The 15,927-nt window shown below is 57.3% G+C and overlaps 2 protein-coding genes across 2 annotated transcripts; one reads left to right on the top strand and one right to left on the bottom strand.

Annotated features, from left to right (window-relative positions):
* The first annotated feature begins 278 nt into the window (after positions 1-278).
* Positions 279-10,209, top strand: DDHD2 (DDHD domain containing 2). The gene is made up of 17 exons (XM_027901234.1): positions 279-583; positions 1,822-2,012; positions 2,590-2,679; positions 3,001-3,121; positions 3,917-4,006; positions 4,943-5,078; positions 5,660-5,868; positions 6,081-6,151; positions 6,274-6,393; positions 6,586-6,681; positions 6,760-6,888; positions 6,982-7,137; positions 7,217-7,319; positions 7,402-7,566; positions 7,860-8,022; positions 8,300-8,411; positions 8,676-10,209. The coding sequence occupies exons 1-16, from the start codon at positions 406-408 to the stop codon at positions 8,388-8,390; spliced, it is 2,109 nt and encodes a 702-aa protein (XP_027757035.1). The 5' UTR covers positions 279-405; the 3' UTR covers positions 8,391-8,411; positions 8,676-10,209.
* A 423-nt stretch (positions 10,210-10,632) lies between these two features.
* On the bottom strand, positions 10,633-14,639 carry PLPP5 (phospholipid phosphatase 5). Its single transcript, XM_027901235.1, has 7 exons — positions 14,563-14,639; positions 14,375-14,483; positions 12,749-12,839; positions 12,567-12,630; positions 12,150-12,274; positions 11,637-11,807; positions 10,633-11,369 (listed from the first exon to the last, which is right to left on the bottom strand). Exons 1-7 carry the CDS (start codon positions 14,622-14,624, stop codon positions 11,197-11,199), a joined length of 795 nt encoding a protein of 264 aa, XP_027757036.1. The 5' UTR covers positions 14,625-14,639; the 3' UTR covers positions 10,633-11,196.
* Positions 14,640-15,927: the final 1,288 nt, after the last annotated feature.

Genomic DNA, 15,927 nt, shown 5'->3' with positions numbered 1-15,927 from the left:
GGCGCTTGGGCGCGGACCCGCCGGGGCCACTGCCAGCGGTGGTGTCTGCATGTCTGCAGACGGGGAACGCGGGCAGGGAACACGGACGAGGGTCAGCACAGGGACCACGGGCAAGAGCCGCAGGCGGGGATTGCGGGCAGGGATTGCAGGCAGGGATTGCGGGCAGTCCCTGCTCCGCCCCGGCGGTGACGGCAGCGGGGGGGGCCGCGGGCAGCACCGCCCCGGGCTGGGCGGTCGCCGGGGCCGGAGCGGAGCTGCCTCCCGGACCGGGCCGCGCCGCCGCAGCAGCCGCGGGGGCAGCGGGGCCGGAGCCGCTCGGGACCGGGCGCCGGGGCCGGGTCCCTCGCAGGGCGCGATCCGCGGAGCTCCCGGCGGCGGAACCGGCGCTCCCCGCGCAGCAGCTCCATGTCGGCGCAGGAGCCGCCCCGGCCGCCCCCGGCCGAGCCCCCGGAGCCCGAGCCCGGCGGCCGGTACGAGGCGGTGGTTCCGCACTGGTTCTACTGCAAGGTCACGGACTCGCGGGAGCGGTGGGTCCCCTTCAGCGCGCAGGACTCGGAGCGGCTGGAGGAGGCGCACGGCGCAGGTAGAGCGGGATGGGCCGGGCTGGGCTGGGGCCGGGAGCGCGGACAGAGCCCACCCGCCGCGGGGGTGGGGTCCCACCAGTGTCCATCGCCCACCATCCATCCACCCCTCGGATTGGGGGGTCCCTTGGCACCCCCGGCCTTCAGCTCCCACCATCCATCCACCCCAGGGGTGGGGGTCCCACGGCACCCCGAGCCTCCAGCTCCCACCACCACTGTCTGTCAGTCACCCTTTGGTTTTACATCCCACGTCCCTGCTCTTAAATCGGTGCAAAGAACGGGCCTGGTGAGGTCGATGGGGGAGCATCAGGTGCGTGCTCAGGGTAAACACTGTCCGGGTACCAGGGAAAAATTCCCTGGACACATCCATGGCTTCCACCTGGGATGCCAGGTTTTCCTTCGGGGAAATTTAAATTGGAACTTTTCTTGGCCACGTGCCTGGCTCCCAATAACTGAGCTGTTTGGATGCATCAAATGGTCTGAGCGTGTTCAATTGATATTGCTCTAAATTGTACATAATCACAGCACAAAGCATCCTCTGGTGAGGCTGGGAGAGTGCTAGGAGGATGGCAGGAATTCTGCTGGGGGACTCCCCTCGTGGGGAAGCATGGAGCTGTGTCTGCTCCTGGAGGAGAAGGGGTTGGGGGTTGGCTCTGAGCCCTGCACTGAGGCCCTTGTGTGCCAGATGTCACCGTCTGTGCCACCCGCTGCTGCTGTGGGCAGAGCTCTGATTGCCCAAGGTTTGGCTCCTGTCCTCCCTCGCCCAGGAAGTTTTGGATTAGAGGTCGTGCTGCCCGCCCCCAGTGCCACAGCCCAGCCCAGGGCAGAGCCAAAAGGCAGGGCAATTCACAGGATTTGAGGTCCATATTGGGGTCAGTGTGGAGTTCTAAGGGGGCAGAATGATTTAGAGACCCAGCTGCACCCCCCCCCCCCATTACACAATGCACTTTCCAGGCCACAAATTCACTTTTACCCTCTAAGCAAGGCAGGAAGAGGACCAGAGACGAGGACAGTTAATGCCTTCATCTTACCTTCTGCCTCCAGGGGTTGTGTGGCTTGGGGCATCTCTCCCGGGACATCCCGATGCTGCTCTCCGGGCTCGGCCGTGGGGAGTGTCGGTGTTTGCTGCCGAGGCTCAGACCCGCCGTGGTCCGGCCTCGTCCCTCTGGCACGTTACAGCCTTCTGGGAGCACGCTGTTCTGAGCCTCCCGTGGTTAATCCCAGGCCTTGGTTCCCGCAGGGAAGGACCAGGAAGATGTGGTTGTGGCGACGTCGGGGGGCAGGTACGACGTGCACCTGAGGCGGCGGCAGCGCGTGGCCGTGTACTGGGAGGAGGAGGTGTCCGAGGTGCGGCGCTGCACCTGGTTTTACAAGGGAGACAAGGACAACAAGTATATTCCCTACTCGGAGTCCTTCAGCGAGGAACTGGAGGTAAACACACCTTTCCTGCTGGTTTCCAGCTTGGCCTCTCCTTGTCGCGTCCCGGCCCTGATGTCCCAAACCCCGTACGGGGCCACTGGCGCCATAGTCAGGCCTGAGGACACGAACTCCAAAGAGGCTTTGGCACGGCGTTCCTGCAGCTGATTAATGTAACTGTGAGCACTGCTGTGGCCTCCCCGTCCCCTGCCCTCGTCCGGCTGCGGCTCATCCTCCTGCGACACCCTCAGCGTCAGGCTGTGCTTTGGGAAGGTGCACATGTAGGGCTGGAGATGTCTGCGTAAAAACACACAGCACCGCAATAATCTCTGTTCTGATGTGCCAAAAATACAGTTTTAAGTTGATGGGGAAGTCTGATGCTGCTGCTGCTGTCGCTGTCAGAGGGGGGATGTTCTTGGACACGCTCAGCAGGTGATCCTGGGATGACCCTGCTGCTCCTCCAGCTGATTTCTCTGCCGCTTTTGCAAAGTGTTGATAAGATGTTCTGAAAACTGGGTGGGGAACGTCTCAAGAGGTTGAACATTCATGGGAGTACTTCCAGCTGACTCACAGAGGGTGTTCTCTTCTGTAGGAAGCTTACATGATTGCTGTGACCCTGGATGAGTGGAAGAAGAAGCTGGAGTCCCCCAGCAGAGAAGTCATTATCCTGCACAACCCAAAGGTGAGCAGGGCCTGCTATCTCTGGGCTGATCAGTGAGAACACCCCCTTGGGTCTCCGCAGGTCTTGCTTTGTGCTGTTCCCTTCAGCCATGTCTGCTGAGAAATGGGTTTCTCCCAGTGGAATTCCCCTCACCTGCCTGTGCCCAGGAGAGGGTGATGCCAGAAAAGTCTGGCATTTCCCTCACATTCCTTCTCAACACCTCTTTGCGCAGTGGGCTCAGCCCAGCTCAGTCTGGTGCCAGCCCGTGTCACCCGCAGCTGCTGCAGCCTGAGCTCTCTCTGCTCTGCCACGGGTCACTGACAGGCCCTCCTTGTTCCCCAGCTGATGGTGCACTACCATCCTGTGGCCAGCTCTGACGACTGGGTCTCCACTCCCACGGAACAAGGTCGACCCCGGACTGTGAAGAGAGGAGTAGAGAACATCGCTGTGGAGATCCCCAGCGGTGAGCCCACCTCTCCCTTCCACCCATCTGAAGCTGTGGAGTGTTTTCCAACCAGTTCTCTCAAACAGACTGACAGAAGCTCCCATGATCACATTTCGTGCCCAAAGGAACCGAATGGTTCCAACAACCTCCCCAGCACCAGCGAGCTGTGGCATCAGTGAACACACAAGAGACAGTGACGGGGGGGAAGGCAGTGAGCTTGCAGCTCCTGCATGGAGACAGAGCTGTTGGGAGCTCTGCAGTGCCTGAAATTACCCCTGAGGTCTTGGCATCTGTGTTAGTACAGGAGGAGAGTTTGTTTCCCTGGTAGGGACACAGGGGTTTATCACTTACCTGCGTGCTGGTGATTTTCTGGGGCACGTGTTCTCCCCATCTGTGAAGCTGAGTGTCAGCTCTGCCCCCTCCCAGCTGCCCTGAGTTCCCAGTCAGGCCTCAGGGCTTGTCCCCGTGGGGAGGATGGGCAGTTACTCCTGTCTAACCCCTGCATTATCCATGCATGCCTGTCCTCAGGAAGGCACGTATGCAAACTAAGGTGAGTGGGAAGCAGAGAACGAGTCCGAACTCCACCTGGGGCCTACCTGGGAGACGCAGCTTCATGGGGCCACATAGCTCATCAAAGTGGGCTGGGCACGGGGCAGCTGGATGGAGACCCCCTGGTCCTGCCCTTCCTTGTGCTGAACGTGCCCCGTGGGTGGGGCTGAACTGTCGGAGCATCCACTGCCCCCAGAGCGAGGGTGGTGACAGGAGGGGGACGAGCCCCTGCGCCCCTGCCCTGAGCTCACCTTCCCTCCTCAGGAGAGCCCCTGCAGATCGACCACCTGGTGTTCGTGGTGCATGGGATCGGCCCAGCCTGCGACATCCGCTTCAGGAGCATCGTGCAGTGCGGTAGGTGTGGGCAGCTGGGAGCCAGGGGCCCTTCCCACGCGGTGCTTTCAGCTGAGACAGGAAAAAAGCCCCATCCTGGACAGCAGGAAACGCTGTCAGGGTGCTTCACACCGTCCTGACACGCTGGCAGGCTGCACGGTCACACCTGCTGACTGTGGGGAGTGTGAGTGGAATGTTCACTGAGCCACCAAATCCCCCTTTCTGGAAAGGTTTGGGCAGCCACTGTTTGTCAGTGTTCTGCTGCTGCTGCTCCAAATAGTGAGTTTCCCAAATCAGATCCAGATTTTCCAAGTACCTGTCTAAACCTGCTAAACTAATTAGTGGGCTGCTCAATCCGTTGCTGGTGGGTTAATCTCACTGGGTGAGGTCCCACAGGCAGCGGCATCCCATTCTCTGGAGTGATTTGGGACAAAAATCAAGGATGCTGTTTCTGGCTCAGCAAATCCCTGAGCTGCAGGTGCCTGGAGTTAGGAGGTGAGAGAGGTATTGCTGACCTTACACACCGCCCTGAGCTGGGCTCTGCTGTGGATCAGACAGGGCACTGACCTGCTGAGTATTTGAAATGAGGGAAATCAGCCTTTCTGCCTCAGAACTGAGTCCTTTCAAGTTCATCTCCTCCCTTATGATTCCTGCACAGGCACCTCCACAACAGAGTTATTTTTTATAAATTTCCAGAAGTACTTTATCCTGACTGCTGAGCTCTGCCCATGTGAAGGAGGTACAGATGGGACAGCAAAATCCAGTAAACACACGTGACAGGCCATGAAGCCTCCCCTGATCTCTAGTTAAAGATTCAGGGACTTAGGGGAGCAGCAGCAGATTAAAGACCCTGGTGGGATTTCCCCGTAATGATCTTTTATCGTATTAAGTGGTGTTGGTGCCACGGGCTGGCCCCGGAGCGTGATGGATCTCCGTAAGAGTTCATCTCTTTTCCAGTGAATGACTTCAGGAACGTGTCCCTGAGCATGCTGCAGGCGCACTTCAGGAAGGCCCAGGAGCAGCAGCAGGTGGGCCGGGTGGAGTTCCTGCCCGTGAACTGGCACAGCTCCCTCCACTCCACTGGTGTGGACGTGTAAGTGTCCCACAGCCCCCTCCTCCAGGGCCGGTGTCCATGGGGATGGCAACGTGCACAGGCAGCCTCCTGTCCTCTGGAAACGCCCCTTTTTCTGTTGGTAAAGCAGAGGGAAAGCTGTGAGTGTTTAGGGGTGAGCAGGACAGATGGGGACCCCCAGGCCCCCTCCCTACAGCCATTCTGTAACGCTCAGCAGGCGCCTGCTCCCATCAGCATCGAAGAGCAGAGGCTTCTGCCTCTCTCTGGCTGATACCAGGAGGGATCGTGGACATCCACACCTTCCAAAGGCCTCTGGGAACCAAGTGCCCAGTGTCTGCACTCGAGCACTGCTCTGCAGTGTCCCAGGAAGGGCAGAGAGCAGGCCAGGCTCCTGGGGAAGAAAGGATGGGCTCTTTATTCTTGTAATGAAAGAGCATGGGCTGTGCTCTGCCTTTGGTCTTAGCGTGTGCAGAGGGTCTGGATTACAACACACGTCCTTGGAGACGGTGCAAATCCTGCTCCCAACTTCCATTTTGCCTTAGAAGCGTGGTGGGGTTCCCTGGCATCCTCAGCTGCAGCTCCCTCTCCCCTTTCCCCTGCAGTGACCTGGAGCGGATCACGCTGCCCAGCATCAACCGCCTGCGTCACTTCATCAACGACACCATCCTGGACGTGTTCTTCTACAACAGCTCCACCTACTGCCAGACCATCGTGGACACGGTGGCCTCGGAGATGAACCGCCTGCACCAGCTCTTCATGCAGAGGAACCCGCTCTTCAAGGGGGGGGTGTCCATCGCGGGGCACAGCCTGGGTAAGGGCTCACCCACAGGTCCCATGAGCAGCTTCTCTGGGCAGCCTGAGCCAGGGCCTCCCCACTGAGTCAACAGTGACATCCTGACATCTACCCTAAGCTGTCCTGTGTCAGTGTAAAGCCATTGTCCCTCGTCCAGGGTGCTGCTCTTCCATCCCAGCTCGGGCTCTTCCCCGCTGTGCCGCTGATGCTCTGCCCGTGTCTGTTCCCAGGGTCGCTCATCCTGTTTGATCTCCTGACGAACCAGAAGGCTGACCCCGAGGAGGATGAGCACAGTGCACAGGTACAGGTGCTTGGACCCAGGGCGCACTGACCCCCCACTTCTGGGCTGTGGAGGGAAGGGGAGAGACCCCAAAGTGCAGATTAGTGAGCAAAAAGCCTGATCCCTGATGGTTCTCCTCACAGGGGTCCAGGACAACCTCAAGCAATGGGGGTATTAAGGAAGTAAAAGAAATTTTGAAGGAGCTGGAGCTGTCTGAGTATTGTGATGTTTTTGAGAAGGAGAAAATGGACAGGCAAGCACTGGTGAGGAGCTCCCCTGTTTTACTGGCTCTTGTGGCTCTTCTTTGCTTTTCTTCCTCATCATTGCACCACTGCACATCTTCTGGTACTGTCACTCACATATGAAATGTCTCTGAGGAGGAACAAAATCCCAGAGAACAGACACCTCACCACACCTCTGCTCCTGGACTAACACCTGCCTTGCTTATTTTCCAGTTCTTGTGCACAGAGAACAACCTTAAAGAAATGGGAATTCCCTTAGGACCAAGAATGAAGATACTCCATTACATCAGCTCCAAGGCAGACACACAGGTTTGTTTTCTGCACAGCTTATGCTCATCCCATCACATCCCATCCCTCTCACACAAGGACCCCTTTGTGTTGCTGCAGGACCAGAGCTCAGCAGCTCCCAGGCACGGCGGGGAGCGCAGAGCTGAGCCGGGGTCCCCGTCACAGCACGGCCCAGAGAGCACAGAGGATGTCGGGAACTGCCAGTACAGGGACGTTGGCTTGGGACAGGTGACAGCCGAGCTCTGACTGCACCCACGAGGCCCTCGTAAGGCCAGCACGGAGCTCGTCTCAGGAACAAATCCCAACCTCCCTCTTTCCCAGGTCTCGGCAAACTACCCCCAGCTGAACTACAAGCCCACCATCTTCTTCGCCTTCGGGTCTCCCATCGGGATGTTCCTCACGGTGCGAGGAGTGAAGCGCATCGACCCCAACTACAGCCTGCCCACCTGCAAGGGCTTTTTCAACATCTTCCACCCCGTAGGTATAAGAACCAGAGCCGTCCTGCGTGAGACACGTGGAGCACGAGCCCTGGGCACTGTCCCTCTCCCCTGTGCAGTTTGACCCCGTCGCCTATCGGATCGAGCCCATGATCGTCCCGGACCTGGAGTTCGAGCCCATGCTGCTGCCCCACCACAAGGGCAGGAAGAGGATGCACTTGGGTACGGCACAGGCAGCCCCTGCCCCCCGGCCCAGGGCCCCTGCAGCCCCCAGCCCCACACCCACCGCCCCCCTGCCTTGCAGAGCTGAAGGAAGGGCTGACACGCATGAGCGTGGACCTGAAGAACAACTTGCTGGGGTCGCTGCGGGTGGCCTGGCAGTCCTTCACCCGCGCCCCAGTGCCGGCCCTGGAGGCTGCGAGCACCGACGCCGAAGCAGAGGCAGAGACTGGCACGGAGAAGCAGCCAGGTCAGTGCCGGGGGGTGCCAGGGATGCAGCCTCGGGAGCTGCCCGTGGAGCAGCACGTGCTCAGCTCCCCACAGCCACGCTGCCCCTTGCCTGTGCCCAGCAAAGGGATGGCCTTTGGGCTGTGCATGCACCTGGCTCTCCCCACATGCTGTGGCCTCCCCCTGTTAGTGCCTGGCAAAGGGGTTTTCTGGGGAGTCTCAGCACACCACACTACTTTTCAAGCCTGTCCCCCTCCTCTGGCTGTCCCTTGCACTGCTATTTCCAAGCACTTCAGCTGCTCCTCATTCCTGCAGACACAAAGCCAGAGGAGCCCCCTGCAGCAGGGAAGGAAGAGGCCCCCCACATTAATGTGGGGAGGCTGAACGGAGGGAACCGCATCGACTACGTGCTGCAGGAGAAGCCAATAGAGAGCTTCAACGAGTATTTGTTTGCACTCCAAGGGCATCTCTGCTACTGGTAAGGGTTTGTGATCATCAGAGCTTCAAACTCACGTGTGATGAAGCAGAATGGCATCAGTTTCAAAGCCAACATAGAAAGAAAAGCCTTAACTGAGGGAACAAGACCTTCTCCTGCCTGTGACACGCAGAGGGTGGGAAGGGACAGAGGAAGGAGACCAGTGTGGTTCTCCTTCCCTTGTGCTGCATCTGCAGATCACATCTACCCAAAACATCACACATGTCCTGACAGAGTGCAGGGAAGCATCCCCTCTAATCCCCATGTCCTTCTTCCCCAGGGAGTCAGAGGACACGGTTCTGCTGGTTCTGAAGGAGATCTACCAGACACAAGGCATCACACTGGATCAACCTTTGCAAGGAAGCCAGTGACCAGCCTGGGCTGTTCTGGCCGTAAGTCACCTTTGCCTAAACCCCTTCCTGATTTCCTAGCACATCTCAGAGGAGATCTGCTTTGTCTGAGGGAACAATATCCCTTATCTAAGGCAGGGAATTTGTGTCAGATTTTTTCTTTGGCCTGTCAGCACCTTTGGCTTCTTTCCTGTTCCCTGCATATGACCACCATCAGCCAAGAGGAGAGAACCCAGGAGACTGCACTGGGTGGATTCTGGCTGCCTCACTTGCAGCTATTCCTGTGTCCTCCTTTTGCATTCTTAGATCCAATTCCACTGAGTACTCACCAGGAAAGTCCAGATCTCTTCTCTGCCTTCCTCTCTCCTCTGCTGCCGTGTCCCGCATGCTTCTTCCCAAGTACTTGCTGCTGCCTGGAGATAAGGATGGATTTTCCTCCATTTTGGGTAGGGGTGGGGGGTAGAGCTATCAAGGGAAAACACTTCTGCTCGAACACAGAACCTGCATGGTGACTCCCTGTGGCAACGTGTACTTTTAACCCTCCACCCCGTGAGCCCCCACACCAGCTCCTCCAGCACTGCAGCACACGAGCTGTCCGGGCTCAGAACCCACCGAGGGGCCGACCCTGCTCCTGGCTCAGTGGGGACACTCACAGCCTGGGACCTTGAGGAGCAAAAAGCCTTAAAACACGCAGCCTGGAGAGAGCTGCAGCAGCCTTGGAGCGAGGGAGACTGCTGACTGCTAACACAGAGCAGCCGGCGCCAGGACTGCGGGGCTGGGAGGCGAAGCCCAGGGCCCAGGCTGAGCCAGCAGGATCTGTTCACCAGCCCCCCTCATCTGCCCTGCTGCTGCATGTTTGTGCACCCCTGGGCCGTGCCGGGCAGGGTGCAGGTGCCCCATAAACCACGTTGTGAGAGCGGCATGCTCGTGCTCCTCTGCTGTGCCGTGTTGGTAGTGACGTCCCACCACCCTCACCCAGCCCACGCTGGCACGCCAGGGCCCTCCCCCCCGCTACTGACCAAGCCAGTGCCCAGCTGTACCTGAGGAAAGCTCCACCTCCACGTCAAACTGCAGCCAGGCTGGGCCAGCAGCTGCCCCTGGGCAGTTTGGAGGCCTGGGCCAGCCCTCGGTGCCCCGCAGGGACACGGAGCGGCGCTGCCGTCCCAGGGCTGTCCGGTGGCAGCAGGGGTCTCGTGCCCACCACGCTCCAGTCGTCGTTTTTAGCTTTAAATGTACAAAATACAGCCAGCAAAGTCGGAGCCTGGATTCATAGGGTCTGGACGCAGCAGCAATGGCACCAGCTCTGCAGGCAGCTCAGTCTGCAGTTGCCTTGGAGCTCTGCTCTGAGGGGGACAGGGCCAGAGAGCCCCTGTGCTCCCTCCCTGGCCACCAACCCCCCCGGGCTGGCGCTCCAGTGCTGTGTGAGGTGTTGCTGTGCAGCCTGTAGAAGAGCCAAACCACTTTCCCTCCCGCTGACTTTTGCCCTGCATGGGGTAAGGAGCCTTTTTTCCCCCCACAGCCTGTTGGTTTGTTTTTCCCCCACTGTCCGTTATTTGCACTACTGGAAGGGTTTTGTTTGCAGCCTCCATCCCTCCTCCCCTCCCAAGGAACAGAAGCTGTTCTTTACCTGACTGCAGGAACAGCCGAGCTGCTCAGTCAGCACCTCAACTACTGCTGGCTAAAGTCTCCTACGGGAGTAGGAAAAGGAACAGTCTTAACATGGGACACTAATGATCAGCTTTTTAAGTTATGCACTTTGTTAAAAAAAAAAAAGTTAAATACATTTTAAATGTTATTTAATGTCTTTTCCAGTAAAAGCCAAAATAAATAAGTAGATGACTGTGGTATGTGCATGTCTGGGGGGAGAAGGAGGGGCTGGAGAATTCACTTGTGCAGTTTTAGGGGAAAGAAAAGATATTTCTGTATTTCTATTGAAGCTGCAGGGTCAGAGGGCCTAAACTGCAGCTGATGGGGCGGTGTTTCATTACTGACTCACCTGCCTCACTGCTACAGCCTCACCTGTGCTGTCTGCACATACAGACACTTGATCAGACCACACCTTGTCTATGAGGTGACAGCTGCTCACACAGTCCTGCCAGGCAGCTGGCTCTGGATCTTGGTAGCACTGCCCTGCCTTGTCTGAGACAAACCATGTGCAGGGAAACAAGCACCTGAGCAGGGATGCTCTCAGGTGCAGGGATGCTCTCAGACACGCCTTCATTTTCTGCTGTCATCTCCTTACAGCTACACTAAAGCTGCAAGGAAAGAGGTACAAAATGAGCACCCACCAGCAACCCCTGCAGACACCAGAGGAAATGGCTTACACAGCGACAACCCGGGCCTTGAAGTAAAGTTTTAGTACCACAGCTCATTAAAAAAATTAAACTCCTTTATTTGGCAAATTAGAAAAAACTACTCGAGGCTGGCAGGTCCTGCACTTCATTTCCCAGGACAGGGGCTGGGACAGCTCAGCTGGATTGCAGGGAGGTGACCAATGGTGCTTCCTGGACAGGACACAAGGACTCCCACCAGACTGGGCACACTGGACTGTCAGATTTTCCCAGTTCTTGCTTCAGGACCTTCAATACCTGGACTGTCACCCTGCAAGGTGGCACCTCAAGTGCTCCCCTCGCTTCACAGCAGGCCTGAAGTGGAGGACACCTATAAAATTCCATTAAGGGAAGCAACACAAGCCCCTGGGCAGGAAACTCACCAGCACAGCAGGGGACACCTGCCTGGGGGCTCATCCTCATCAGAACCACTTGTGACCAGCCTCCCCAAAGCCTTGCCCTGCCCTGGCATCCAGGGATCAGCAGGACAGAGCCCATCACTGTATGTCCAGGTGGAAGCTGGGAGCTGGAGGCTTCTCCTCGTGCACAGCCAGCGCTTTGGGCTTGGACAGAGAAGGTTTGTGGCACATGGAGTCTGTCAGGGGAGGGTAGTACTGCCTGTAGCACAGGTATGCAAGCAACAAGCCCATCATGGAGCCAACCAACACATCTGTGGGCAAGACCAGAGGAGATTTAATGACCCTTCACCCTCCCAAAGCTTCCCTGCTGATTTAATTCTCCAGCACCAGCTTTTCAGCTGGATCTGCGGCCTGACTCTGCTGCAAAACCGAAAACACAGAGGAAGGCATCAGCACCCTGCAGGAGGCACTAGAGGAAGCAAGCCCCCAGGCTGCTGCTGAGGGCTCTGAGCAGCTCTGTGGCACCCCAGCCCTACCCGCTGAGCCCCGTCCGGGTGTGCGGGCAGACGCTGACCCACCTTGCCAGTGGTGTTTGTAGTCGCAGGTGCGGGACACGGCGATGAGGGTGGCGAGGAAGAGCGGCAGGAGGAAGGCACAGAGGCGCAGGGCACGGCCCCCCCGGCCTGGAGTGAAGCTGTGCAGCTTCCCCGCCAGGTAGAAGGCAGAGAAGGCGAGACCAGCAAAGGCGACTGGAAGAGAACGGAACAGCATCGGCTCAGAACAGCTCAGAGAGCCCTCAGTCAGACCCTCACCCTGCGGTGGAAGGGCTGCAAGGGGAGTCTCTCCTGCCCTTGTGAGCCAAGGGAAGCACTGGCTTGGGAGTGATGCTGGATCACAGAAGCTGGTACCCGGGGTTACAGACTGCTCCTGACCACGTTTCTCACCCCACTGCTTTGCAGAGGGAACCCTGAGGCCCCCGACGAGGCCAGTGAATGCAGCCAAAGTGAACCCAAGCTGCCCTCCCCGTGGCTCCTGCTCTCCACAGCTCGCTGCCCGGGCTGCAGCAGGAAGGGGACGTGGGGAGCACTCACAGGAAGCGTGCCCGCTGGGGAAGCTCTTGCGGCCCTCGGTCACTCTGCGGGAGTCGCCCGTGCACACCAGCTCCGCGTTGGCCCGGCCGTCCGGGAAGCAGCGGTAGAAGAAGTCAGGCCGTGGCCTGGGGCAGGGACGTGAGGCACAGAGCACACAGCCATTGGTGTGGGCCCCCACGGAGCACCCACATCCACGCCCCGTGCCAATGCAACCCTGAACGAGCCCCTCTGAGCGATGCCTGAAGACTGCAGGTCCCCACCAGTGTTTGCTCTGATACTGAACTGTCTTTACAGCTAGAGAAACCCACACCCTTTCCAGCACGTCACACCGAGCTCCTAGCCCTGCTCTGCCCCCAGCACACACCTGCCTCCCCTGCCCTCCCCGTGTGCACTGCTGGGAACCAGCCGGTCTCTCACCTCCCCACGACGAGCTTCAGGGCATTTGTAAAAAGCCCATTCAGGGCGAGAGCAAGGCTGGCAGCTGGGAGAGAGCAGAGGGGTCACATCAGCATCATCCCCACCTGGAAGTGCAGCTTCGAGGCACATTCAGGCACGGGCAGGGCTCAAACCGCCGCCCTGTGGGACGAGGAGGAGCTCACCAAGGCAGGCTTCTTGCGTGTCCTCACGGTCGGCGCTCATGAACAGCCTGGCCAGCACGATGAGCAGCAAGGGAGACAGAAATGCAATGAACTGCACAAAACAAGAACATTTTTAGGTGCCAGTGAAGCAGGTTGAAGCTCTCACAGAACACCATGGCAGTTGCTCAAGAAGGCTTCCCCTCCCCAAAGCCGAGCAAGCAACTGTCCTCTCCAACGTGCACTTCCATCAGCAGCACAGACCCATCCCAGCTGGATTTGCAGCAGGCCCAGATCAGCCCAGCATGCCCTTGGGCGCTCAGACAGCTCCTGTGGCAGGGACTGCTGCCCTGGCTGGTTACTGGGGGTGTCCCCAGGCACAGCACCTCAGCTCTCCCCTCCCTGCAAGCCCCGGCAGTAGCGCCCTGTCAGCAGCACTGTCAGCAAAACCACGGGAGCTGCTGATTCAGTTATCATCATTCCCATCTCAGCCGCCACTGCACTGGGGGATTTCACCCCGGGACATCCACAGCAAGGCTGCCAGGCTCCCAAGGAGCCTGAATTCTGGCACGTGTTCTGCTTTACACCACCAGCTCCAAATGCTACCCTGAGGTTTTGTCCTTAATGTTCAGTGCCCACCTCTCGCAGAAAATCCCAAGTGCCATTTGCCAGGAAAGCAGGAGCTTGCCCAAGTCAGGAGCCACGGCCCCTGACCTCACACCTGCTCCAGAGGGAGCCAACCCCTCTGACACGCTGCTGTCTCCTGGAAGTCCTGCACAGGGTTATGTCAACCCCTTTTCACAGAGCCTGGAGCCCTCAGGAAAACATCTCACAATAAAATGATAATAAACTCTGCTAAAAATAGCTGCTAGCAAGGGAAATGTTCCCTGATAGAGAGAGCTATGCTATCTCTGTGCTCCTGGTAATTTGGACGTGGAACAAGATTATGACCAACAGTGCAAAGTCCACAGTAGTTTATAAACTTCAGATCCCAAAGACAAACCTGGATGATAAATCCTGAAAATATGACAAAAGTAACTGTAAGTCTTATCTAGTTTATACTAATCTCACGGGATGAGCTGGAAGGTACCACTGGGGGCCATCCAGTCCAACCCCTCTGCTCAGAGTCCTTGGAGAATGTCACTCAGGATTGTGTCCAGATGGATTCTGAGTGCCTCCAGGGAAGGAGACTCCCCCTTCTCTGAGAAGCCTGTGCCAGTCACCCGCACAGGAAAGTTCTTTCTTGTGTTCAGGTGTAAACTCCAGTGTTTCAGTTTTTGCCTCGTTCTCCACAGAGCAGAGCCCAGCTCCATCCTCCCAACCCCTCCCTTGAGCTATTTATCCACATGGATACAATATCCTGCCCTTTCAGCAACCTGAATTAGGAGCTCCAGGTGTTGCAGTACAAGCCTTTAGCCAGCAGCTTTGCTTTATAATTAGAAAAAAAAAAAAATCAAGGTGCAATGCAAGAAACACTGGCACGGGCTGCCCAGAGAAGCTGTGGATGCCCCATCCCTGGAACTGTTCACAGGTTGGGTGGGGCTTGGAGAACCCTCCTCTGGTGGAAGGGAGGCATCCCCCGCGGTGGGAGGGGACACGACAAGATGGTATTTACGGTCCCTTCCAACCCCAAGCACCCCATAAACTTACAAACATGAGGGCGGTGGGGACGTGGTCCACCTCAACGTAGGGGTTTTTATAGAGCCACATCTCCTCGGGCTGCACCACGCGCTGGAACGGCGGCAGGAACTCCATGATCCTGGAACGAGACACAAGGAAAAAAAAAAATGAGCGCTGGGGCGGGCCCGGGGGGGCCGGGGCGGGGGTCCCGCACTCACCCGAAGCTGGCGAGCAGCAGGGCCCGCAGCGCGGTCTCGGCCGCCAGCTCCGCTCGCCTCATGGCCACTGCCCGCCCGACCAGCCACCGCCCCCGGGGCGGAGCGAGCGCAGCCTCCGCTCCCTTCCCGGAGGAGGAACCCCGGAGCCGGGAGTCCCGTTATCCATCCCCCCCCCAACTCCCCACTGCCAGACGGAACTGAGTCATCTCATCATTGGAACATTCAGAACGATTTATTGAAGTCAACCTCAAGCAAAAATTTCAGATCAGTGGAATGTCATTAAAAACCTTTCCAAAGGAATCCTCACGGAAAAGCAAAAAAAGAAAAGAAAAAAAAAACCACAAACAAAACCCCCCCAAAACAAAGAAACAAATAAAAAGAAAAAACCAAAACCCCCCACATCTGAATTCCAGAGTATTTGTAAAATAAAATAAAAAAAAAGGCAACATTTCAGTAAATAGAATGTACAAAAATTATATGTTCTACCATCACACACAGTCAGTAAGAAGCTAAAATATTACAGGCAAGTCTCGATACGCTCTACCTAGAGGACAGGAGCTATCTATGTACAGGGAACCAGCTTTACAGGCTTCACACTATGCAAGAGGACAGAGGCCAACACAAACCCCCCAAAATATCGGATATCTCAAAGTCTATGCAGCAACATCAAGTCATGATACAGTAATGCCCCGTGGAATCGGACACTTCTCCTTAGTGTCAGGGCTGCGTCAGCGTCCAAAAACTCCTCCATACCGACTTGGGTGAATATCGATGCTTTGCTAGTAAAGACTCGAGTGATTTCGTTAAAATAACATTTCACAGAATCTACAAAGTTTGTTACAGATAAACAAAGTCTACAGAAATAACAACTCTACAAAGGTCCATCTTACAGAGCACGTGGGGATGGAGGCGGATCCACAGGGATCTGTGCTGTGCAACATCACTCGCGTGGAGACAAACGGGTTGGGGTCCTCACGGCACCCCAAATGCAAATCCCCCCGCCCCCCTGGCTCAAACGGGACATGATCACCCCAGGGGCTGTGGCAACACCATTGGCTCGGTGGGAAAGTGACACGGACAGAGATACAGCTCCACCTGGGAACAGGGAACGTGGGGGTTCATCCAGTCTCTCTATGACCCAACACGAGTGAGAACTGCTCGGTGGGGGGCTCCGAGGGACCTCCACTCAGTTGGGATCTCCAGAGGGGACCCCAGGAAGCCGCCCGGCCCCCAGAGCTGGCGGTGGCATGGGGAGGGCACAGCCCCGGGGAACAGGGAGTGGTGAATGGCTTTGGCAAATTAGTACGTGTTTTCCCTTCTTGATTCACATTAATCACAGAAATCCCCTACACTAAGCACAGTTCC

The sequence above is a fragment of the Empidonax traillii genome, unplaced genomic scaffold (genome assembly GCF_003031625.1).
Source record: "Empidonax traillii isolate 1590-97213 ecotype Southwest subspecies unplaced genomic scaffold, ASM303162v1 scaffold766:size301553, whole genome shotgun sequence".
Taxonomy (NCBI): domain Eukaryota; kingdom Metazoa; phylum Chordata; class Aves; order Passeriformes; family Tyrannidae; genus Empidonax; species Empidonax traillii.
The sequence above is the reverse complement of the archived record's forward strand: the minus strand, read 5'-3'. Positions and strand labels throughout refer to the sequence as shown.